The sequence below is a fragment of the Galleria mellonella genome, unplaced genomic scaffold, assembly GCF_026898425.1.
Source record: "Galleria mellonella isolate WM207_F2 unplaced genomic scaffold, CSIRO_AGI_GalMel_v1 utg87, whole genome shotgun sequence".
In the NCBI taxonomy this organism is placed as follows: Eukaryota; Metazoa; Arthropoda; class Insecta; order Lepidoptera; family Pyralidae; genus Galleria; species Galleria mellonella.
In genome coordinates this window covers 2,855,809-2,881,585 of record NW_026442166.1, presented here as the reverse complement: position 1 = coordinate 2,881,585, position 25,777 = coordinate 2,855,809, and the positions used below count along the sequence as shown (strand labels likewise).

Genomic DNA, 25,777 nt, shown 5'->3' with positions numbered 1-25,777 from the left:
AGGAAACTTAATAGTCACATCATTGGTGTAGGCAAAAAAAATATAAAATTGTTATATTTTCGAAATAATCGTCTTTTAAATAAAATATTTCTTCAGTTGTTTGTTTAATTCATGAATAGGAGATATTTTTTCTGAGAAATATTTTTAAATATCTAAATTAAGATAACATAATTTCTTTATTATAATTCTTAATATATGGATTTTTTTTAACCCCTGTGTGGGTGCCGTCGCATATTTCTTGTAAAATAAAGTTTTTTTTCTTTCTTTCTTTCTTTCATAAATAATAATTGACAGTGATCTCTATGTAATTTGTCACAGTGACAATAAAATACAACTGAACTCGAAAAATGAGTTATTTAGTTCTTTATTTTAATTAACTATTGTTGGTTACATTTTCCCAACAGACTACAGCATGGGGTTCTTCAAAAGGGGGGTAAAGAGGTTTCTTCAGGGTCGGCAACGCACGCGTAATACCTCTGGTATTACAGGTGTTCATAGGCTACGGTAACCACTTACCATCAGGTGGGCCGTATGCTTGTTTGCCACCTCAGTGGTATAAAAAAAAAACATTTCAAATTTTTACCTAAGTAGTAGCTAGTAAAGCTAGTTAGTAAGCAAATAAAGTTATTATTCATTCATTCATTAAAACGATATGTATCATATAATTTTAACAATAATTTTGTATTTCATTCTGTCCCGAAATTTCTGGAAACATTTCATGGCAAGCCCTCAGGAACGGAGAAGTTACGATGTAATAGATTGTCTTGGTATGGTTATATCATCTACAGAAATAAAAGTCATGTATTAAAGAAAGTGTTAAATATGAAAATGGATGGATGTAAAGGAAGCGGACGACCAAAGAAAAGGTAGACAGACTGTGTAAAAGATGGTATGCTTTAAAGAGAAGTAAGCTCGGAAATGGCAGTGGACGGGGACTTATAGAAGAAGAAGGCATTCTGCACCGACCCGAAATAAATGAGGAAAAGCTAGATGATTTCTTATTAGTACAATAATTTTTCTTACAGATAAGACAACTTTATAATAAAAATAATTTTTTCTTTACTGCACCACTTAAAGAATAATATAATAAAATAAAAATATGTTTTACTTGTGAACTACAAAAAATGGTCTTATCGCCAAAGCGACCTCTTCCAGACAACCTTTGGCTTAAGGAGGAAAAAAGAAACAAAAAAAAAGAGAATGACCAAAAATTAAAAAAAAAAACTTGCTATTTTTAACACTAGCTATTATTATATTGCATATCTATTAACATACTATTTTACATTTGCATAGTGGTTCAATCAATCACGCGGCGTGGACAAAATAATGAACCTGATAAATGCGGAGTTTCCGCAAACAATTAGCCCCTTGGGTTTCCGTTCGCACGCATTAATGTTACTTGTGAAATTTCTTATGCAATTTTTGCTAAGCTATACAGTATGATTCAGTGTTTTTTTTTAAGTATATGCTATATGATTGATTTACAATTCGTTACATTAACGTAACTAGAGACTGGAATATTCTAATACCCTTATGTCTTAAATTTTTTTCCTAGTATTATGTATGGTATTGTATGTATTTATAGTGTATATATTTATGTAATATTTTATTATATATTTTAATATTTTATTTAACTGTATATTTGTTTATGTATTAATAGTTGTAGCACTTCAGCTGCCCGCTAACGAAATGCTTTCTCACTGTACTGGGTTGACTGAAAGAGATCTCTGTCAGAGATAAGTCCACCCTTGCACACAACATTTATAAATACATTATTTTATATGTAACTTACAAGTGCAATATAGAATATATATTATATATGTCAGTCTATTTAATATCTTTATGTGTTAAACTTTTTTCCTAGCATTATATTATTATTATAACTATCTATTCCCCGTGGCTTCGTTCTCCTGAATCAGCATATAAGTTATATTTTTTGTTAAATTATGATATAAGCTACCTGTGTAACTGATTTCATTTACATTGATTCAGATATTCGAATAAGAAACATGCCATAGTTTTTATAAATATTCACATCTTTAATGTTAGTAAGATATTCCAATTATGGGCACAATTTTGTATTAAGAGATCACATTCTCTTAATACAAAATTGTGCCCATAATTGGGCACTTTTTCCCGTGACTTTGTCCTCCTGAATCAGCATATAAGTTATCTTATTTGTTAAATTATAATATAAGCTACCTGTTAGAAGATATTCCAATTATGGGCACAATTTTGTATTAAGAGAATGTGAATTAATAGCCTACTACAACTGTGCTAGGCAAGCGATGTACTATAAAAGCGAAGGTGAGTTGATTTGTTTGGTTGCAACGTCTTAGCGATTTAACCAATCGTTATAAAATTTTATATATGTACATCTAAAATGTGGAATGAAGAAGGATATAGACTTCTATTCTTTTTTTATACAACTTAGAATGGCAAACAAGCTAACGCCCCACCTGATGGAAATTGGTAACCGTCGCCTATAAACATGAGCAGTACCATGGACATAACAGAGTATACTGTTTCGTCCATGATACCCCCCATGCGTTGCCATTCCTGAGGACTCCTGTTATTCCTTTGTACCCTGTAAATTTACGCCATATTCCACCCTTCAAACCGAAACACAGCCATGCAAACACAACTGCTTCACGGTAGAAACACGAATGGAACAGAGGTACCCAAGCAAACGACTTTTGTACAAAGTCTCTCTCTATTTATCCTGATCTGGGAAACTACCTCGATTATGTGGATGAACTCGTGGGTAAAAGCTGGTAAAAAGTATTTACAACAGACTATTATTAATATTTAAATAAAAGACATCTTATGTACTCAATAACAAGAAAGAAAAATAGAAATGGTGGTGTCATACATTAACCCAGTATGTGCAGTACTAAAATAGCATTTAGCAGATATTTTACCAGTCACTATACTATGTTGGACAACGTGCATATAGATGTATAAAAATTACGTAAGTTTTAAGAATAATAATTCGTTATAACCTAATTTATTTTACATCTACAAACAAAAAAGAAACGGAAAGCGGTGAAATGATAGGCGAGGAAGTCCGACGTTAGTTGATCGTGCGATATGGGATGATCTATGATCCAATTATCCACATACAATAGTTATTACATGAAATGGACTGCTTTTCACTCCCACTGTATCATGTACATGCAATAAAACATTTATTTTATTAATCTTTATTATTAGGTATATCTTATATAAAGTAATGCGAATTTGTATATAATTAAAGAGTAAATTTGGTTCTATTAAATGACGATCAATTATAATCCGATATTGATGATTATTAACTATCGTGTTAATTATATATTAATATTGTAAAGATTTTATTTGATTATTTTTAAAACAAAATCTAGAGACATCTTTTTTTATCCAAATAAAATCCATACCACCGTGCACAATATGCGGCTAAATTGGTACATAAATATATCGTCATAGTCGTAGAATACTAACGGATATATATATATATATATATGTTTATAAAATAATATATACATTGTAAACAACATTATATAATTTACTTATAAAATCTCAATTTAGATAAGTTCCTAAATAACCGAGAACACGCAGCCAAAACCGATGAATCTAGAAAACACGAGTGTTTTAAATAATCTAAGTAAACAGTAGAAAGAAATTAAAAAAAAAAATACAAGAAATACTATTTTTACTAGTTACACGCCAGACAAAATTTCGCATCGACGACCTTCATACCTTATTTAATTTTTTTTTTAATATTGTTTTATTATTTTGTCCAATATTTGTACCCGATCTCACCACTGTGCGCAACACTGCTAGATTTGAATATAATTACATTATCCAAAACACGTTCGCGCCAAGCATACTCCAGTTGTATTAGCATAAACAAACACACAAATTGCGCACTGTTTGATTTATTGTTCACGTTTCCATGTTCGCGGATAATTGCTGTCTGTCTGTTAGTGATATAAATTCCGTTTATGGCGGTGTGTAATTGTAAAACGAACCGGAATATTCGTGTTTTGTAACACTTAATATGTTATTATAATTACATACATTTACAAGAAGCTGTTCAACATTTTTGTTTACAGCAAAAATGCCTTTTTTGGAAAGACTTCAAAAAGAAGGAGTATCTCAATGTTTGTTACCTCATAACTTCGTCAGTTGTAAACCGATTTGAAAAATTCTTCTTTTATCTGAAAGAATATACTTGCAGCTTGATTCCATAGAAATTTTATCAATATCGGTTTAGTAGTTTAGATGTTAAATCAAAATAACTGGTTTTGGTCACAATTTAAGTCGGTTTTTTTTTTTTGTGGAACACAATCTTTAATTATTTACGCAACTGTCCAAAGAGGGAAAGTTACGTTTTCAGGATTATAATGTTTCTTTATTCGATTATAACTTCTAAATGCTTACAGCCTATATAAAAGGCTTTTTTTGTAATGGGTGATAATGGTGTGGTAACCCCGCCTGCGCTATCGGCATGTACACTACACATATACACTGGCAGGGTACCAATGAGAGATGACAGATGAGGATGAAAGCAGGTCAGTTAGCTCATCTTGACGAATTCAACTAGAATTAACCACGATGGTTTCCAGGGGGAACCACGTGAAGGTCGACCTGATAGGATACATTGGTAGTAATGGAGCTATTTGATCCCATTACTAACAATCCCCCATATATAAATGGGTAGTTTATTAGATTTAAATAATAACTTACACTGTGCTACCACTGTGTGACGTAAAAAACTTATTTCAGGTGAAGGTTCCTGCAACAGCAACGATGGTTACAGTCAAAGAACACCACCAGATGACAAGTCTCCCCCCGGGAGCGACGACGACACTCCCAGACCAGGGTCGGCGGCGGACAAGAAGAAGCACAGAAGAAACAGAACAACCTTCACTACATATCAGCTACACGAATTGGAGAGAGCGTTCGAGAAAAGCCATTATCCTGACGTGTACTCCAGAGAAGAGTTAGCCATGAAGGTCAACTTGCCAGAAGTTAGGGTACAAGTAAGTGTCTAGCTTTAATTTTTATAAAATATACAACACACACACACTCGCACACACACGTACACACACGCACACATCTACTCACATATTTATTTTAAAAAGGTACATTACTTTCTTACAAAACTTCTAATAACCAAATTCATAAATAATAATTTATTTATTTATTTACACTTTATTGCACCAAGTAAAAAGAGAAATAACAAATACAGTAAATATTAATGAGAAGTGATACAAAAGGCGGCCTTATCGCTAAGTAATCTCTTTCAGACAACCTTTGGGTAGAGGACATTGATAAAAAGACAAAGGGCAGGTGGCGCACTATTATATAAATATTATCATATACAAACATATATAGATACATACATACATATATACACATACATATATAATATATACACAATTAAATATATACATACATACACATACATATATAATAATTTATATTAAATCATTAACAACAATCATATATATCATTCATAATACTTCTACATTATGTTCTATATTAAATTTATATTAGGAATATTTTAAATACATACTAACTAATATTTTTAAATATTGACTAACGTATAGGAGTAACTAGTTTTCTGGTTTAAGTAACTGTTCATTTTATATACGAGTATTTAAAAGCTAAAGCGAATTAATCTAATTAGCTATACATATCTATATATAATTACTTATATATATTTATATATAATAATAATAATATATAAATACAGTCGAATTTAGACTTCTTTTTAAACCATTGAGGTAGCAAACAAGCATAGGGTCCACTTGATAAGCGGTTACCGGCCTATGAACATCGGTAACCGGATACCGGAGGCATTAAAATAAAATAAAAAATGTCGTTACTTGAACAATACTAGAAACATACTTAGTGAAAAAAGGTCTGAATGGGTACTGCTGTGTCATTTAGTAGCTCGTTTGCTATCTTCTAGTTTGTTGAAAGATAAGACATGGTATACGCTGGTAGGCACCAGTGAGGGATGATAGATGAGGATGAAAGCAGGTCAGTTAGTCCATCGTGACTAACTTTAAAAACGTTCACCAAGATGGTTACCAGGGGGTACGCTGCGAAAGTCGATCTGATAAGGCATTTTACCGGCATTAGAACTGGTAGTTTGCATTGCTAACAATCTCTATATTATATAGTTATGTAAACTCAGTTGCACCGTAAGCCGTTAACTGTCCACTGCTGAACATAGACCTTCCCCATTAGAGGGTTTTGCCAGTAGTTGCCACATTGGCAAGCTGGTTGGCAACCGCAGCTAGGCTTTAGTGATGTTTTAGGAGGAATACATACGCTAACTTTTTTACTTTATCCAAGCAATAAGTACTTTATATTATTCTCAATTTCGCGTATAATATAGTATATGTCATATATGTGTAAGTATATTTATTATTTATATATATATATTTGTTTATATATGTAATTTTACTATGTATGTATATCAATAATTCTAGTACCGCATTCGTGTATTCTGACACTTCCCTATGGTTGACTGGGAGAGAATGCTTTTAGCATTAAGTCCGCCATGTACACATATTTGTACTGATGAATAAATAAATAAATATATGATATTGCGTTCAACAGCAGCGTTGCTCTATAATATCATAACTCATCTGCCAATGGTCTAGCCACCGTACAACCCGCCACAAACTAAAGTTTCGTCCCAATCGTCTGAACGAGTGGCGGTCTTCCACCGTGCGTTTTTCAAGGCACCTTCTTCCACGCACAACCATTCTTTGGAATCAACATCCAGCAGCAGTATTTCCGAACCGATACGAGAACATAACCTTCAAGAAAAGAGTATATTCCTTTTTAAAAGACCGGCAGCACACCTGCAATGCCGTTAGTGTTGTGGGTGATCATGGGCGGCGGTAGTCACTTACCATCAGGTGAGCCGCATGCTCGTATGTCGCCTGTGTTGTAAAAAAAAATGGTCTAGCCATTAATTTCCCTTAGTCGCGTCTTACGATATCTACGGGAAAGAGAGGGCTGGGGCATTCTATGTAAATGGGGGTATCATGGGCGAAAGAGTGTATGTATGTACTCTTTCATGTCGATGGTACTGCTCATGTCTATAGGCGACGGTTACCACTTCCCATCAGGTGGGCCGTCAGCTTGTTTGCCATTCTAGGTTGCATAAAAAATTCAATAATTATATTTAATTATTTAATTGGTTATTACACTGTTAATTTAAATATTAATAAGGTAATTTGATAACGAAACTATTTCGATACAAAGACCTTAACTTTGTAGGCCTATTCAATATATTTTAATACTTGTATATAGCCAAATCAAACTAAACAAAATTTCGCGTCACAGAAATGAGAGCGTAAGCAAACAAAGCGGAGGGCCCTTAGAAAAGGGTAAAAGGGCAATAATGAACCCAAAAGGCTTATGCCACTCAATTCCCTACAGCTTCACAGGGCGAACATATGTCAGGCGGAACGACCAGATTATAAAGATCTACGCACCCCAGTTTTCGTCATACGAAATGGGATGCCGAAGAGCAACTTTGAAGCTCTCGGTAAATTGGCCGTCTGCTAATTGCTTTTTGATACTACGACAAAAATGTGTAAGCGCATACAAGTATGGTTCTTTTTTGGTTTTAATAAGGTTTAGAATACTATAAAATTAATTGTAAGCTAGAAACTACTTATGAGAGCATTAAAAATGTATTAATGTTATTATTTATGAATGAATGAATGGTTTATTTTCTCTTCACAGAAATCAAGTTGATTAAAATTAACTCGTTTACAAACTATTTTAAATTGTCGTTATTTATGATTCCATCGCTAGTTTTGGAGTATTCTTATCTACTGAGAAGAACCCGTAAGGTATTTAAAAGTGACCCTTTTTAATTTACATATTTTGTTATTTATTTATACTTTATTGAGAATATTAATAATATATAAAAATACTAGCCGACTCGGCAAACGTTGTTTTACCATATACTTTATTTCGAGAATTATACATGAAAATTTATCCTACTACAATTATTATATTCGATGAATTCATATGATTGCAAGCTGGCTCATCTATTACGGCATATAAGGGACCATCATTTTCATCCAGAAAAAAAAATGTATATATATATATATATATATATATATATATATATATATACGGAGAAGGAAATAGGATACTATTTATCAAGCTTAACCAATATACGCCGATCACGCGGTAACGCGTAAAAGTCACGAATAAAAACCAGTACAAGATAATTATACGTTAGTAAGAGTACAAAGACTTATTAGTAGTTACTGAGTGCCTATTTGCAGAACATTAAGGAAAGTTACTAATTATTCTATCCCGCAAAAAGACAGTTTAATTAACTAACCCCTTTTCTAATTATCTCGCCGTTTGGAGGTCATTACTCGTCTCCCACGGCTGTCAATGCTATAGGTACGTATAATGAAGAAAAAGCCATATCAGAGGCCCTCGTGGACAGCGAAGGTGATCTAGTAACTCTTGACACTTCGAGGTCACATCAATGTTGTTAGCGGCACGCAGAAATAAAAATATATATACTCGTAGAATATATTAGGGCAGAAACTTTGTAAATGATATAATACAAAAACGATAAAAAATATCGAGGCTATATACAATTATATATACTATTTACCAGAGAGAGACTTTGTACAAAAGTCGATTGCTTGGGTACGTCTCTCCCATTCGTGTTTCAACTGTGAAGCAGTTGTGTTTGCATGGCTGTGTTTCGGTTTGAAGGGTGTGATATGGCGTGAATTTACTGCGGAATATTATTAATTTACAGAGGAATAACACCTGAGTCCTCAGGAATGGTAACGCATGGGGGGTATCATGGGCGAAACAGTATACTCTGTTATGTCCATGGTACTGCTCAAGTCTATAGGCGACGGTTACCACTTTCCATCAGGTGGGCCGTCAGCCTGTTTGCCATTCTAAGTTGTATAAAAAAAAACTAATTTACCGCATTTATTTATTTATACTTTTGCACACATTAAAATATGTCTACAGGGCGGACTTAATGACTAAATGACTAACTGACCAGCTCGTTGACATAGTCTCTAGGGAAAGCCTTAGCAGGAAGATCATTCCAAACCTGAGTGTTCGTGGAGAACGCTCCTTTGAAGCCGTACTGTGCGTGACCATTCTGGTTCTATGGGGTAAGGATGGATTCTCCGCTGACGAGCAATTTTTGGCCTGAAATGCCTTTGATGTTGCAAGGTGATTATGAGCAGTGGTAATCGCTTACTATACATGTCTCGATGTTCTATAAAAAAACATTAATTAATAAAGGGAAATTGTATAGTCATAAATCATAAATTACGCAGACCAGTCCCCACAAATAACGTTCACGAGTATGACGAATCTATTGAAACTAAACCAATGAAACGTCTACATATTCCGCTAATAGCTCTGAATGAAATCGCATCTCTATCCAGATAGGTTAGCTTGACGTGTTTAAACGAATTACCGGCTGCTTCCGTCGCAGACGGCAGCGCTCTCTAGTGGTGATAGTTTGAACTAACACGAACCTAGTATAAGTTAGACTGTTCTATCTATACTTTTAAAATTATAAAGAGAAAATATATTATTTTTGGTATGTTTGTTTGTAATGAATAAACACAAAAACTGATCAATCGATTTCATAAGTTCTTTTACTTATAGAAAGTCACCTGCCAAGCGTGGCAACAACTGGCTAAATTCCCAACAGGGGGAGGCTTGTCCAGCAGTGGACAGTTAACGACTGATATGATGGGGGAAAGGGATTGTTAGTAATGGAGACTGAGAATCCCATTGCTAGCAATATACCCAACCAGGTCGACCTCCTCGCGGTTCTCCCTGAAAACTATCATAGTTAATTCCTGATGAATTCATCATGATGGGCTAACTGGCCTGTTTTCATTCTCATCTATCACCCTTCACTGGTGCTCCGTCAGCGTATCCCGTTAACGCAGGCGGAGTTACCATACCATTTTCATCCCAAAAACAAAAATTCCCTTCCCCCTTAACTTGGCATATTGACTAGGATTAATCTGCGTCGGTCAGGTAGCTGGTACGTGAATTCTAGGTTCCTCATTCATGAACAATACCCGCATTTTCCGTTAACACTTGAGTAAAAAAAAAAAGTATTAAAAGTAACTCTTCAATCTAATCTCAAAGCGATCTTATCTGATCAGCAACAATTAATGTACACTCGCCTTTATAAGGGCAGTCACACATAAACACTTCACTATTGTCACCACACGTTTTATAAAAGGACCAGAATAATTTAATCTCCCGTTGCAAATAATCTCTTAGAAGTAATAGTTCTAAAATTGAATTGTTACATCTAGATTAATTTAGAAACGAAATAAAAAATGTCCAGTTTAAATTGATACGTGCGACGTGAGAGTTTGTTTGGTTGAAGAGTTCTATTGTGTTCGGTCGTTATACAAAGCTTGGAGTCCATTAAACGACTAAGAGACAACAATGAGAAAGTGATGGTAATCGAATTCGCTACGTTAGACACATTGGGAGGGGAGTAGGGTGGCTATAAATTAAAACGGGTTATAGGACGGTTTGCAATAAAATTAAATTGAATCAGTGATACTGCGTAATGTATTTATTAACAATGGACTTACAAATATTGCTAATAACGTTTTAGTCAATTCTAGCTACCACTAAACCAAACCAAATGCTTTCAGGATTACAGTTGTTTTTACATATATTTGTAAGTTTTTAAATAATATAACTTAATAAATAATAAATTCAAATAAATAAATATGGAATTAACTATTTATAGGATTACAGTTTTTAATTTTTATATATATGCACGCGATTTCCGTGTAACTGGGATTACCTATTTATCATAATATTAAAAGTAATATATTAATACACGTAAGTAATATTGTTTTTTTTATACAATTAATATAGAATCGTATAAGGTCAAAGATATAGAATATATCTAAAGAAAATATTTATAGACAAGAGGAAACTTTAAATAATTAGTAATAATAATAATAATTAATATATTTGATGTTGGAAATATTTAATTTACAAATTGTTTTGTTAAATCAATACACCACCATTTACTCTCTCTGTTTAGCGTAACGGTTGACTGGTAGAGAATGCCATCAGGCATTAAGTACACTCTGTAGATATATTTTAATGTGTGCAAAAGTATAAATAAATAAGTAAATAAAATATTTACTACTAATATACAATAACAGATAAATCGTTATTTACGTTAGGCTTCACTTTTCGTGTTTTATGTGAATTTTATCCAATTATAATGGTTAGGCAGAATATTTTTAGTTCTTAAATAATTTTATAGTAAAAATTATCCGATAAACTACTCCACGTATGCACACCGTACTATTCAATAGCTTGTCACTTATCAACGACACGCTCGACTTGCCGCAGAAATGTGCTAATAAACGTTTTTGTACCAACACGCCCCGTCTGTTACACCCTTTATATTTTAAATACACCGCGTTGCAATTTGAACATTATCACGGTAACACTTAAGTTTATTTTTACTTGGAAATTGGTGATATGAATTGAGAGTGAATTTTTTTGTTTGTTTAGCGACATTAAGTTGTTATTCTGCTGGAGAACTTTCAATTTTATATTCAATTTTGATTAATTTGTATCCAAATTTTGCTTGTTAATTTGTCCCATCTTCGCCCGAGTAAAGCTATGTGCTGTATTCCGCGACTTTGCTTGCGTGGATTACGGTAAAAGTATTTTATATTAATCTAATTTAAAACATAGTATATCTGTATATCAAATTTCATTTAAATCTAGTCGTTTAAGAGTGATGAAGTAACTAATATACAATTACTTTTAGAATACTTTTATTTATAATATACACAGTAGAATACTAGGAATACATGCCATAAATGTACATTAACTACATCGTCATTAAGCAACAATATTCTGTGAATATTTAGAAACAGCGTTGAACAATTTTGCTCTGTGAGACCCGATTCAAAACATCCATACCGGACCGAATATAAAGATTTTTTAAAATCAGAAAATCGTCGCTAAAAGTGCTTTTAAACTGACAATATTACAGATAAAATTATTTTTTGCTAATTTTTATTTTTTTTATTTTATTTATTTATAAACAAAAATTTGTATTTGAATGTCATAGTAGGTACAATAATTCTCTCCTACTTGCTGCGCCTAACAGGGTCCATAATTGAAATGTTATCTACTAATTATATTATGTAATGCAATAAGAAATAAATAAATAAATAAATTCATACAGTACATAAAATATAAATTAAATTAAGCATAAAACAAATATTACAGTCACTTTGTCATCTCTTAACATAAACAATATAGGTATATATTCAAATTTACTATAATTAGAATTCGTCAATTGAGTACAGACGCCTTTAACACTATGAGCAGAGACAAAACAAACCATAGTTTAGTCACATGAACTAACCAAATTAATAAAAGTTCCCAATAAACCCCCTAATTTACACGAAGCAACGCGTGTAGCACTATGTGTTATGGTCAACTAGAAAGCTTTAATATATCAAATAAACCACTTAGCAGCCATGATCTGGACAACAAAAGATTAAGAGCAAAAACGTTGCTAATGGCTAAAGTCATTTACTTTCTTGTTGAAAGGGTAATCATTGTGTGCAAAATTGGTTTTCTTTCGTCGAGTGGAACTAATCAGGTAATTTATTGTATCCCATTGTTTTTTTTTTTGTTTTTGATGGGTGAAAATGGTATGGTAACCCCGCCTGCGCTAACGGGATACGCTGGCGGAGCACCAGTGAAGGGTGATCGATGAGAATAAAAACAGGCCAGTTAGCCCATCATGATACATTCATCAGGAATTAACCTTGATAGTTTTCAGGGAGAACCGCGAGGAGATCGACCAGGTTGGGTATATTGCTAGCAATAGGATTCTCAATCTCCATTACTAACAATCCCTTTCCCCCTATCCCATTGTGTCGAACGTTGAAAAAAATATGTCTTAATGAATAGGTTTCACCAATTTTAAACCTTATTTTGACGAGATTAGGTTCATTATCATCGTATTTCTTTACTGTATCTATAGTACAGATATAAATATAATAAAAAGTAAAAATGTATGTTTATGTATTTATTACATAAAGAATGTATTAGATAGTTATTTAATTTGTTCTATCTTTTTAGGTATATATCGGTATAGCGGTCAGTTAGCCCATTGTGACGAAATCCACAAGGATAAACCACGATAGTTACCAGGAGAAACCGCGTGGAGGTCGATCTGATGGGGCATATTGCTAGTAACATGGCTGTTAGATCCCATTAGTAAAAACCCCTTTCCCTGAAAACACTATTTATTTCGACTTGATGGAATACATCGTATGCAATTATTACATTATGTTAGCCATTAACTGTCCACTGCTCGACATAGGCCTCCCCCATAAGGGGAATAATGCCAATAGTTGGCATGCTTTGCAGGCAGGTTGGCAACCGCAGTTAGATTTTAGAGATTTTTTTTATACAATTTAGAATGGCAAATAAGCTGACGGTCCACCTGATGGAAAGTGGTAACCGTCGCCTATAGACATGAGCAGTACCATGGACATAACAGAGTATACTGTTTCGCCCATGATACCCCCCATGCGTTGCCATTCCTGAGGACTCAGGTGTTATTCCTCTGTACCCAGTAAATTCATGCCATATCCCACCCTTCAAACCGAGACACAGCCATGCAAACACAACTGCTTCACGGTAGAAACACAAATGGGACAGAGGTACCAAAGCAATCGACTTTTGTACAAAGTCTCCCTCTAGAAAAAACTTTCTCGCACACGGTGAAAAATCATACATAATTCATCAAACATTGCAATATAATAAAAATATGTTAGCACGACAATAAAATTACCTCAATAATCGTTTAATGCACATAATCCGCGACGGATCCGGGCACATTACCCGCGGATTATGGACACCCTAGCGGGCGGAGAGGCGCGAATAACAGCTGCGGTATCCCACAGTGTGTACTCGGGTACAAGTAACTCTATCTATTCTTACCTCTATATGCCTCTTAATACATAGATATTATCATCATCATATTCGCCGTTAACAGGCGACTGATGAACATAGGGCTCCAACTATTGCGCGGTTTGTTATTTGTGCAGTGGTTGTCACGTTTGGTATACGGATTGGTAACCACAGTTTTTTTTTTATATGTGATTGTTAAGGATTTATTAAGAGTTTATTAAGGATTCCTAGTTTTCTGCTAGAATTGTAAGGAATTTGGGCGGATTATTTAAATTTCGATAAGAGATTTACAGTTGTACGAATTAAATTATCAATTTTAAGGAAGAAAAATTTAAACCCCATTTTTTTACATAACAAATTTTTTTTTATATATAAGGACATTTTTTTAGTATGAATAAACATTTTTTTTTATATCTTAGACGAGTGTATATACGTTTTATTTAGTAGAAGAGTCCCTCAGTAATACCTATTATTTTTATGGGTGAAAATGAAATGGTAACCCGCCTGCGCTAACGGGATACGCTGGCGGAGTACCAGTGAAGGGTGATCGATGAGAATGAAAACAGGCCAGTTAGCCCATCATGATGAATTCATCAGGGTAATAATTTATGGGTATATTGCTAGCAATGGGATTGTTAGTCTCCATTACTAACAATCCCTTTCCCCCCGGTAACCACAGTTAGGTTTTGGTGATGTTTTAAGAAGCAGGCTGCTGCCCAATAAGTTCCCTTAGTCGCCTCTTACAACACCCATAGGAAAGGCCCATTCTATGCCGGGACCACACGGTGAATATATGATACATACATAGGTATAAATAACTATAACTAATAGGTTATTATAGCCTAAGATCCCGCTGCTAACTTCTGTAGGTATAAATTTTAAATGAAAATATTCTGCTTATTTAGGGAATTTAATTATACATATACGAGTATATATTGTATAATTCTTAGTGTAATTATTGTTTCTTAGTTACTATTCCCGTGATAGTATTCTCACGATTTTTTATATTTTCCATTGGAAATAATATGTACATACAACATACCTCTGTCACGCAAGCGAAGTCACAGATAAAAGTTAGTTTTACATAAATAAAATAGACAAATAATATCTAACTACAAGAAAAATAATAAAAAATACCATCAAAAATTCAATAATGGAACAACGCCATAACGACTTAACTGGGTATGTCGACATTCGATTAGCGACACGACGCGACGCGACGCGAGCGACAATCGAGTTAGAGCTCAATTAATAACTATTATAACTTAATCCCACATGAGCTAGCCGACGTCGAGAGCTAGAAAGACTAGAAGTGATTCTCTAAAAGCGCTCACTAGGAGGGGAAAGGAATTGTACTAAGTTGTAAGGACTAAACCGTCTTTCAAAAAAAGCGTTCACGCTCACTTTTTATCTTTATCCGAGCAGTAAGTGCTTTATATTATTCCCAAATTCGTGTATAATATAGTATATATCATATATGTGTAAGTATATTTGTTATTCATATAATATTTATTCGTTTATATATGTAATTTTAATATGTATGTATATCAATAATTACTAGTACCTCATTCGAGTATTCTGACACTTCCCTATGGTTGACTGGGAGAGAATGCTTTTAGCATTAAGTACACCATGTACACATATTTATACTAATGAATAAATAAAATTGTTAGTAACGGTGTCTAACTGATCAATTGCCTACAACCAAGATTAAACGTAGTTATACATGGAATGCAGTTTCAGGGAAGGAAAATGTATAACACAGATTACCAATTTGTATGTATGTAATATTTAGAAATTTCTTATATAATTTTGTTTTGTTTTTTTTATTTAACTTTCTTTATGTTTATGTTTCTTTTTATGTTTAATTTTTTTCCACTAATAGTTGCAACTGAATGGCTTTGTTGCAGTCGCATTTATTATTGGATCATGCTGTGTGCACATGGTGTGGCAAGTTTACCTATATCAATATATTAATGTACTTGCATGTTATAATTTAAGTTTGTATTTGTAAACTTCTGTTATGTGCGCCTAATAAATAAAATAATATAAAATAAAAAAAATTGCTCTGAAAATTATCCAAAATTGAAGAATATTAAAAATCAAACTCCATCCCCTTCTGAAAAAAAATCCCTTTACACAATAAATGAATTTTAGAAATATATTAATTGTAAGTTATTGTAATTGTTATCCATATTAATTCAGACTAATTATTATTACCTTATTTTTGCGTGACATTGTTAATAATAATAATAATAAACTCTTTATTGCGCACAGATGTATACAAGGAGTATTTATACAGAATGTGCATATGCAAAAGACGGCCTTATCGCTAAAAGCAATCTCTTACAGACAACCTGGCATAAAGAATGGATAAGTACAGAGAGAAAGGTAGTTGGCGCAAATCAGACACAGTAAATACATAGAAGGAATCAAACAAAATGAAAAATATTCTAAATATAAAAATAAGATTACAATACATAAACATACATATATAATATAAATAATAATACATAAACATAAATATACTAAATAGATCAAGATAAATCACACATAGTAAACGTCAAAGCAAATTAGAGAGATAGGTAATGAGATTTTACCTGCCTCTTGAACGAGGCAAGAATAATTGTTAATATGTAAAATTGTTGTATATTTGTGCTGTACAGCCTTAAAACCTTATCATATTCAAAACAATGCAATATTATTATCGAATAAATTGAATTAAATATCAGGTCAACCTCCACATTATTATTATTTATTTATTATTATTTCAGTTATCTGTCCACTGCTGAACATAGGCCTTCCCCATAAGGGGAGTTTTTCCAGTAATTGCCATGCTTGGCATGCAGATTGGTAACCGCAGTTAGGCTTTTACAAATGTTTTAAGAGGAACACTGTTGCCTATCCCTCCACCATAAGTTTCTTTAGTTACCCCTTACAACACTTACGGGAAAGTATGCCTTATGCCGTAAGGTATTTATAATAATGTAAAGTAAGGCATGTAACTCAACTTGTACAATACCTGCCAATAATTTAGTTCACAAACATGTTAACTCACAACTTTATGTACACCAGCATTAGAAAGATGAAAGATTTGATTGTTTGTTTTTATATTATCACTCAAAAATTACTCAACCGATTTTTTTAACTCTTTCACCTATAGAAAGCTATATTATTCACCCTTTTATCCTTTGTTATTTTTTTTAAATTCTGTCTACCCGCGCGAAGCCAAGCCGGATTATTTGTTGTCAATGTAACAGAAGAACTATAAAATAAAGGACTTAGTCTCATTTAGTAACGTACAGAGGGAGACTTTGTATAAAAGTCGATTGCTTGGGTACCTCTGTCCCATTCGTGTTTTAATCGTGAAGCAGTTGTGTTTGCATGGCTGTGTTTCGGTTTGAAGAGTGGAATATGGCGTGAATTTACTGGGTACAGAGGACTAACACCCGAGTCCTCAGGAATGGCAACGCATGGGGGGTATCATGGGTGAAACAGTATACTCTGTTATGTCCATGGTACTGCTCATGTCTATAGGCAACAGTTACCACTTTCCATCAGGTGGACCGTCAGCTTTTTTGCCATTTTAAGTTGTATAAATATATATATATATATATATATATATAACAAAAGAACTATAAAATAAAAGACTTAGTCTCATTTAGTAGCTACCATAATAATAGAGAACTTTCTATACAAAAATGAAATTTTAAAATTTATATTTTACAAAATGAACTTCTAGAAATTTCTTATTTAGAGCATAGGAGCTACAAGCTCATGTAATTCACTTAACTGTGTCGACTAACACGGTGTTAACTTGCTCTTCGTAGTATACACTGTATTGCACTAAAACACACATCACACGTTTTAAAGTTTATATTGTGTTTACAAATTGTTATTGGCAATTTAAATCCCAATTTAAATCATCGTCATCATAATATCAGCTTTTAACTGTCCATTACTGAACATAAGGCTCTCTCTTGGGGGGTGTTTCAAGTAGTTGCCACGTTTGGCAGGCGGATTGGCAACCGCAGTTAGATTTTGGAGATATTTTAAGATATATGCTGCTGCCCATGTCTCGCCCTCCCTTAGCCGCCTACAGAAAAGGAAGGGGTGGCCTATTTGAGTTTAGAACCTAATGGCCTCCAAATTGAATATTAAATAAAAAATTTGTTAGCTCTTTCCTATATTACACCACAAAAGTAAATTCTTATGCCACTTATATTCCAAGACTTCCTGCAACACTCTTCAGGGGATCGCTCCGCGCTACACTTGCTTACATGTAGTTGCCCCTCGAGAACCTTTCTTCTACATCAGTTAGGATTGATTGCTTGAGCTGTATGGCTAGCTCGATGCCACTTCAGCTTGCAGTTTCTCCGAACTATATCTGTTAATTCGGTTCTTCTGTAGTTTTCCACGTGAATTTTATCACGAAGTTCTGTCACAGTTCAAAAATATGTTCACTAAGCTATAATATCTAATGGGGTAAAATTATTTGTCAGCTGTTGTCTCTTAGTAACATTGGACATTTCCACATTTTGTCAAGCGTATTAGAATCCATCGTGGCAGGGGGCGATCCTACCGCCATCTGTTGGCGGTAACGCTTCGATTTGTTATCGGCATTCTCCACTATCACAGAGTCGGACATTTAAATTGATAAACAAAATGAAGAATTCGCTTTTAGCAATAACGCAATTGATTGTTTTCTTTTTGTGAATATTGTTTTTGCTAATCACTTTTTAGCTTAACTCTCACATCAATAAGATTTTAGAAAATTGTCTTTTTACCTACTTTTTTTACAATTATGCAACTTGACAAATTTAACCCAGTTGAAATATGAAATTCAAAATCATCATAAAAAAATAATAATTAGTTAAATTTTCTGAATATTTTTAACCTATTATTACAATTATATTAGCTATATTAATTTAGATACACACTCTTTTATACATTGTCTGTCTAAGACACTTCCTTTTCGTTGCTACTCGAATTGTATTTATACATTTGTTATGTTAGATTGAACAGAACATAAGACGCGTGAGAGTTTCCGAGTGTCGACAATTTGCTGCACACAACCGGGAAATTGTGTTTATTGCTATCACATCATTTACCGCCGCTTCTTCTCATTTCATCCCCTCCCTTCCGCTCAATAATGTCGTTTGCGGTGAAACGTTTTTTTGGCCCGATGTGTATCGTGCGGGGTCATTTTATTAGTTTACGGTCATAATATTTCGGAGAACGCATTGGATGAAAATATTTGTTTATTGTTTATGTACTGTACTGTATTTGTTGGAACTAATATTGCGTTATCTGTCTGTATATCATATACAATATTCTATCGATTTTACATGATATCTATAGATGACAATTTGTTATTTCGCTGTGTAGTTCTGGCATAGAATGGATAATCTTCCTTTCCTGTAGGTGTCGTAAGAAGTGACTATAAGAACATAATGGTCGATAGATGGTCAGCAATCCCTCTTAAAACATCACCAAAACCTAACTTAACCTAACTACAGTTGCCAACACGCCTGCTAAGCATGGCAACTACAAGCAAATCATCCTAACAAAGAGAGGCCTTATTCAGCTTTGAGTAGTTCACGATTGATTATCTTTTTTATACAACGTTGTAGAGAAATTGGCAATCAAGCATACGGTTTGCCTGATGACAAACAGCCTTCACACCTCTTAATTGGAACACTAGAGGCATCTATTTGCTAATTCTTGTAATATGAAGATCTTGAATACCGTTGCCTACCACTTGTCAAAAACTACATTATGAATTGTTCAACCTATAAAACTGAGTTACAAGTTATAATAAATCCAATAATTCTATTAATGTTATTGAAAGAACTTATTAGTGAATTACTTCTTTGTAAACCCCATTCGAAACCCATAATCAATGGGAGTAATCTTTAGTAAAGAACATAATCATAACTCCGCTCTTTTGTTCGGGAATAATTTGATTAAAATTTGACATCTCCTTCCTGTATTAAAAAAAAAAAACTTAAAAAATAAAACAGGAAACTGAAATATAAGGGTAATTGAATTATAGGAGTATAATGCTAATACCAATTTAAGTTGGTCTCTCTAATGAAGCGACGACGTCTAGAGTTTGTTTAATACGAACGGATCAAGTTATGCTGGATGTGTCACAAAGAAGTTTTTTCTATAGTTAAATGGGGGTTCTTTACGTATCATGTCGGTGTAGATTACTTGATTGCCTGACGGAACCCTAAACATGATATTTCCGTTCACTTTGTATATATAGTTTTGTAATCCTTTGCAAAAATGTTTGCGTTGTATTACTTTGTCTTGAGATTTTCGAAGTTTTAATAGTACGAACTATTAAACCTGCTTACTACTCTCATACTTTTTTTAATGGATGGTAATGGAATGGTAGCCCCGCCTGCGCTAACGGTATACGCTGGTGGGGCACCAGTGAGAGATGATAGGTGATAATGAAAAGGCAGGTCAGTTAGCCCATCGTGATGAGTACACCTGGGATTAAGCTCGACGGTTTCCGGGGGGACCACCTGGAGGTTTTTTTTTTATGTTTGTTACTTAGCACCTTCGTCAGTTATAAATCGATTTGGAATTTTTTTTTTATTTAGAAAAGCTATACATACAGATTGTTTTTATAAAAAAATAATATCGAAAACAGTTCAGTAGTTTAGTTCTGATATCAAAATGAAATTGCTACAATTGAAGTCGTAAGTTTAAGCACACATTACATTTTATGTTTAATAACGTACAAAGGCAGTCGGGGGGGGGGGAACCGACCCATTGCTAGAATACAATCTATCAGGTCGACCTGATAGATTGTCATTGCTAACTGACATCCTCATGGGCCCCATCAGCGTATACCGACAGCGCAGGCGGGACCACTATTCCATTATCACCCATTAAAAAAAAAGCACGCAGTCAAACTTGTGCTCGCGTCACAGTCACTCATGACTAAGGATCACGAGTTGATCCCGAAACTAGTCGAGTTTTCTCGATCCAATTACACGTAAGTTAAACCGGTAGTTTTTACATTAAAATGCAACTGATATCGGTTTTCTCGGAAAAATCTTAATTATAAAGATAGAGAATGATTTTTCGGATCTACCTACTTTAATATACTCGTAAATGTGTTTAGCATTGCCAACTCTAAAATACATCATTTTCGCACAATAGCGCTTGCGCAAGCGCAAACAGATTATCCGTCCAATTTGGCAAACAATCGACTATTCGACTCGATGTATTATAATCGAGTCGTATTGAATTCGGCATCGAGTGTCGGCTTCAGAAAGCTCTCAGATTATCACGTAACGAGAATTATCAACATTTCATAATGAACTTTAACGTCTCAAGAATAGGGTGTTTAATAACATTTGTTAAGGTATGAATGAAAAATATCGAAATTCGAGGCTGTCACTGAGATGCATTTCTTGAAGTTTTTTGTGCACTCAGCACAATATGAAGCGATGGTAATATTACACTGTAGTTTTTTTGTAACTTGTGATTATCAATGTAAAGAATCTAACTTAGTCTATAAAGCATAAACAATATAGGAATATTATTATTTCACCATCATCATTTCATTCATAATTACAGACTTTTTTTTAAAGGGATCGTTAGTAATGGAGACTGAGAATCCCATTGCTAGCAATACACCCAACCAGGCCGACCTCCTCGCGGTTACCCCTGGAAACTATCATGGTTAATTCCTGATGAATTCATCATGATGGGCTAACTGGCCTGTTTTCATTCTCATCTATCACCTTTCACTGGTGCTCCGGCAGCGTGTCCCGTTAGCGCAGGCGGGGTTACCATACCATTTACACCCGTCATAAAAAAAAAAACATACGGAACCATGGTTCGTGAAAGCATAAAAATACACAAACAGTGAAAATCATCACTTAATTACCTAATTACTGTAATTAAGGCAAAACCCGTGAATTAATTACCGTCGCCGCCAAGATCGCTTAATGAGAATGCGTAAATTAAAGATTCTGGGGCCCTCTTGTGTTAAGAGGCCGTTTGACTCTTAATTTATCGATTAATTTTATATTACTTTCTAATGTCTTCTGAATAGAATAGAATAGAATAGAATAGAAAATCATTTATTCAAATAAACTTACATTGAAGCACTTTTGAATAGTCATTAAATTTTTTTTAATCTACCGCTCGTTCGGAAAGCTGTCTCATCACAAGAAGAACGAGCAAGAAACTTGCGTGTTGCTCTTTTAAATAATTTTATTATTACTTTACATTTTTAAGTTTAAGTGTGTGAATACAAACCACCAATTAGCACTAATTCAATTAAATACTCAAAAAGAAAAAATATTGAATACATAACCAACTGGTTAAACAATTAATAAGAGGAAATCAGTCATAGTGATTAGAGCAGACCAGTCCCTACAAGCAGCATCCGTTCACGAGTATGACGGATGAGCCAGCCATCACTGCGCTCGACCATATTTTAGGGAGCCCAATGACCCGGCCCACCACGCCGCCACAAGTCTGGACATTTTAGTGAGCATGACTACTCAAAACACTAGACCACGTCAAAGCTACTCACAATTGCCATCTGATAGTTATAGTATTCACATTTTACATAAGAATGCATGCGGCAATTAATACAAAAACCGCTACGCTTTCATATTTCTAAAATCAATCAATTAAATCAAGAAAGCAATGAGAAAATAAAATTATAACGTTGTATGCTAATAAACTAATTATTTACTTGATATGTTGTCATCTATGAATTCTTCTATCCTGTAATAGGCTTTCTTACATAAAAATTGTTTAATATAAGATTTGAATTGCCTCTCTGTCAGATTTAATGCAGATTCTGGCAGTTTATTATAAAATCTTATGCAATTACCATAGAATGAATTACTGATTTTGTGCAGACGGCATTTAGGTAAAATAAGCTTATTTATATTGCGTAAGTTTCTACTTGTACAGTCTTTGAGTTTTTTAAAACTCTCTAAGACTCTCTCTGATACAAGTTAATTCATATTTGGAAATGTCTTAATATAATACTAATTTAGAACAAAAAATATACCTAATGCAATAAAAATAAAATTATTTTTGCCTACCTTAATGAGAGATAAGCATGACAGATATGTATGTATGAATGTATGCACAGAAGTGGGTATATACATAGACATATAACGTACATACATTTTAGGCAAAGAATATATAATATAATAATTTTTTGATTTTATTCGATAAAAAAAGACTAACTTCAGTTATGTTTGGCATATTTTAATTCAAAATTTTAGTTAAATCACCATTTAAATTGCCAATTATTTTAATTCAAAAACTATTGTAACAATTTTGATATTTTTTTTTATGGAACTGACCTAAAAGTATATTATTTCAGATAAAAGAAATCCGAATCAATTATAAATGACAGTTTTATGATGTAACAAACATACAACCGAATTGAGACATCCTTCTTTTATAAAGTCGGTTCAAAATATTTCACTTAATTCTACTATTATTTAAAAACCAAAAGTTAGTAAGAATGGATGAATATTTGTTAATCTTTCATACTAAAGCTCCTAAATAAATTAGAATGAAATCTGGTAGGTACGTACTTAGGACTTAGATGTTATTCCTCTGTACCCTGATGTGTATATATGTATGTATGTTTATCAAACTTAAAGACAGTATATACCTAAATCTGTTGATTATGATGGTCTTAAAATATCTACCGGAAATATTGAATACATTTTCAATATAAATAAAATTTACAAGCTTAGTTCATTTCAGTAATATATTATTATAAACCTGAAATTTACTTCAGTAAATTTATTGTTAATAGTTTTTCTACTTCTTAATCTCAAAATGTTAATAGTTCATAATTTAACCTTCATACGTTAGTTAGATTTGGCTGATACCGAAAACCAAAGCCTAATTTAAATAACCCGAACCCTAATTAAAATTATCGAAGCAATTTTAATTATTACCCACTCGCGTCATTTTATTAGAGCGAACAAAGAATTCTAGAAATTTCTAGCGTTAAAAACTTCAGTCGTGACCTTAACGCTAATGAGAAGTAAAATTCACTTAGACTCGACCATTTTACTAGACAAAAATAAACCTTGTGCGGTGCACGTAAAGCTTATATTTGAATACTTCAAAATGTGGCGTTTAATACATTTCTGTCACGAAGTCGTTAGCTGACAAATACTAAATTAAGCTCTTAGCTAGACAAGTATGGCGGCTGAGTTGGCGTTAGTACGAAATTTAATTAAGGATTCCTAGTTTTCTGCTAGAATTGTAAGCGTTTTGGACGGATTATTTAAATTACGATAAGAGATTTACAGTTGTACGAATTAAATTATCAATTTTAAGGAAGAAAAATTTAAAGCCCATTTTTTTATATAACAAAAAGGATCATGGACATTTTTTTAGTATGAAAAAACATTTGTTTATATCTTAAACGAGTGTACATTTTATTTAGTAGTAATGTCCCTTAGTAATACCTATTATAAATCTTAAGCTTGCCTTGTTTTTTTTATGGGTAAAAATGAAATGGTAACCCGCCTGCGCTAACGGGACACGCTGGCGGAGCACCAGTGAAGGGTGATCGATGAGAATGAAAACAGGCCAGTTAGCCCATCATGAAGAATTCATCAGGAATTAATCATGATAGTTTCCAGGGGGAACCGCGAGGAGGTCGACCTGGTTGGATATATTGCTAGCAATGAGATTTTTAATCTCCATTACTAACAATCTCTTTCTCCCCAACTCTGCTTTGTACTAACAAGTATAAGCATATATTTAAAAAAATAACTCCATCTATCGTCGAAATAAAGAAACTACATTTCTGTTTACGGATTACATCTGCCTCTTAGATTATATAAATAGAGCATCGAGTCTTAAAAACGGGTCAACTTTTTGTCAGCTAATTAGCTGACACTTATTTATGAATGCTTTATATATTTACGTACATAATGTATCTTGACGTATCTATATTTAATTATTTAATAAATAAAATTAGTTTTTACGAATGAATAAGATGCAAAAATTATAAGACAAAATAAATGTAGAAGTTATAAGGGAAACACTCATAACTATTTATCACGCCAAATTGTATGAAAAAGTTGACTCGCTTTTATCGAAGCATTTGTATGGAGACACTCTATCTATATAATCTAAAATCTGCCTATTATTAAATGTCAATATCGATATGTGCATTATAATTAGTGCCTATACGCATTATATACAATACATATATATACAATAATAACTCCATCTATCGATTAAATTGAGATACTATAATTATGTTATATATTATTATTCATTTTTATCCAATATGGGTTATAAATACATAGGATTCAAGAGATACAGCTTTATTCGAACAAAGAAATTCCCAAGACGATAAGTCCGTAATTGAAACTCGATCTCGAACAGTGTTGCACCAAATTGGCCAGCTTGTGTGTGACATCGGGTAACTGCGACAACTCTGGGCTGTAATTAGACTGGGTCACGTGACTGCCACGTGGCCCACCACCGAACTTAATGAGGGCATGATACTGTTTCTCAATACGTCTCGAAAGACTTAATGTTCGAAATTTAAGTTTTGAAAATCGTTTTATAAATTTAAAGAAATTTTGCCAATGTGATTTAAAGTTCGAATTTTGAATATTTAATTCGTTCCACAAATTTAGAAAAATTTTGCAATAGTAAAATATTTTTATTATTTATTTAATATCTTTTTATGTCACTAATTTCTATTAATATTTAAATCTAGAATCTTAGATAA

The 25,777-nt window shown here is 33.3% G+C and overlaps 1 protein-coding gene across 1 annotated transcript in view; it reads left to right on the top strand.

Annotated features, from left to right (window-relative positions):
- The window catches only part of LOC116413243 (retinal homeobox protein Rx1-like), a 69,357-nt gene that overhangs the window by 17,742 nt on the left and 25,838 nt on the right, over positions 1 to 25,777 (top strand). Inside the window, exon 2 of the mRNA XM_031911173.2 lies at positions 4,765 to 5,021. Within this exon, the coding sequence (XP_031767033.2) occupies positions 4,765 to 5,021 (257 nt within the window). The remainder of the gene's footprint in view (positions 1 to 4,764; positions 5,022 to 25,777) is intronic.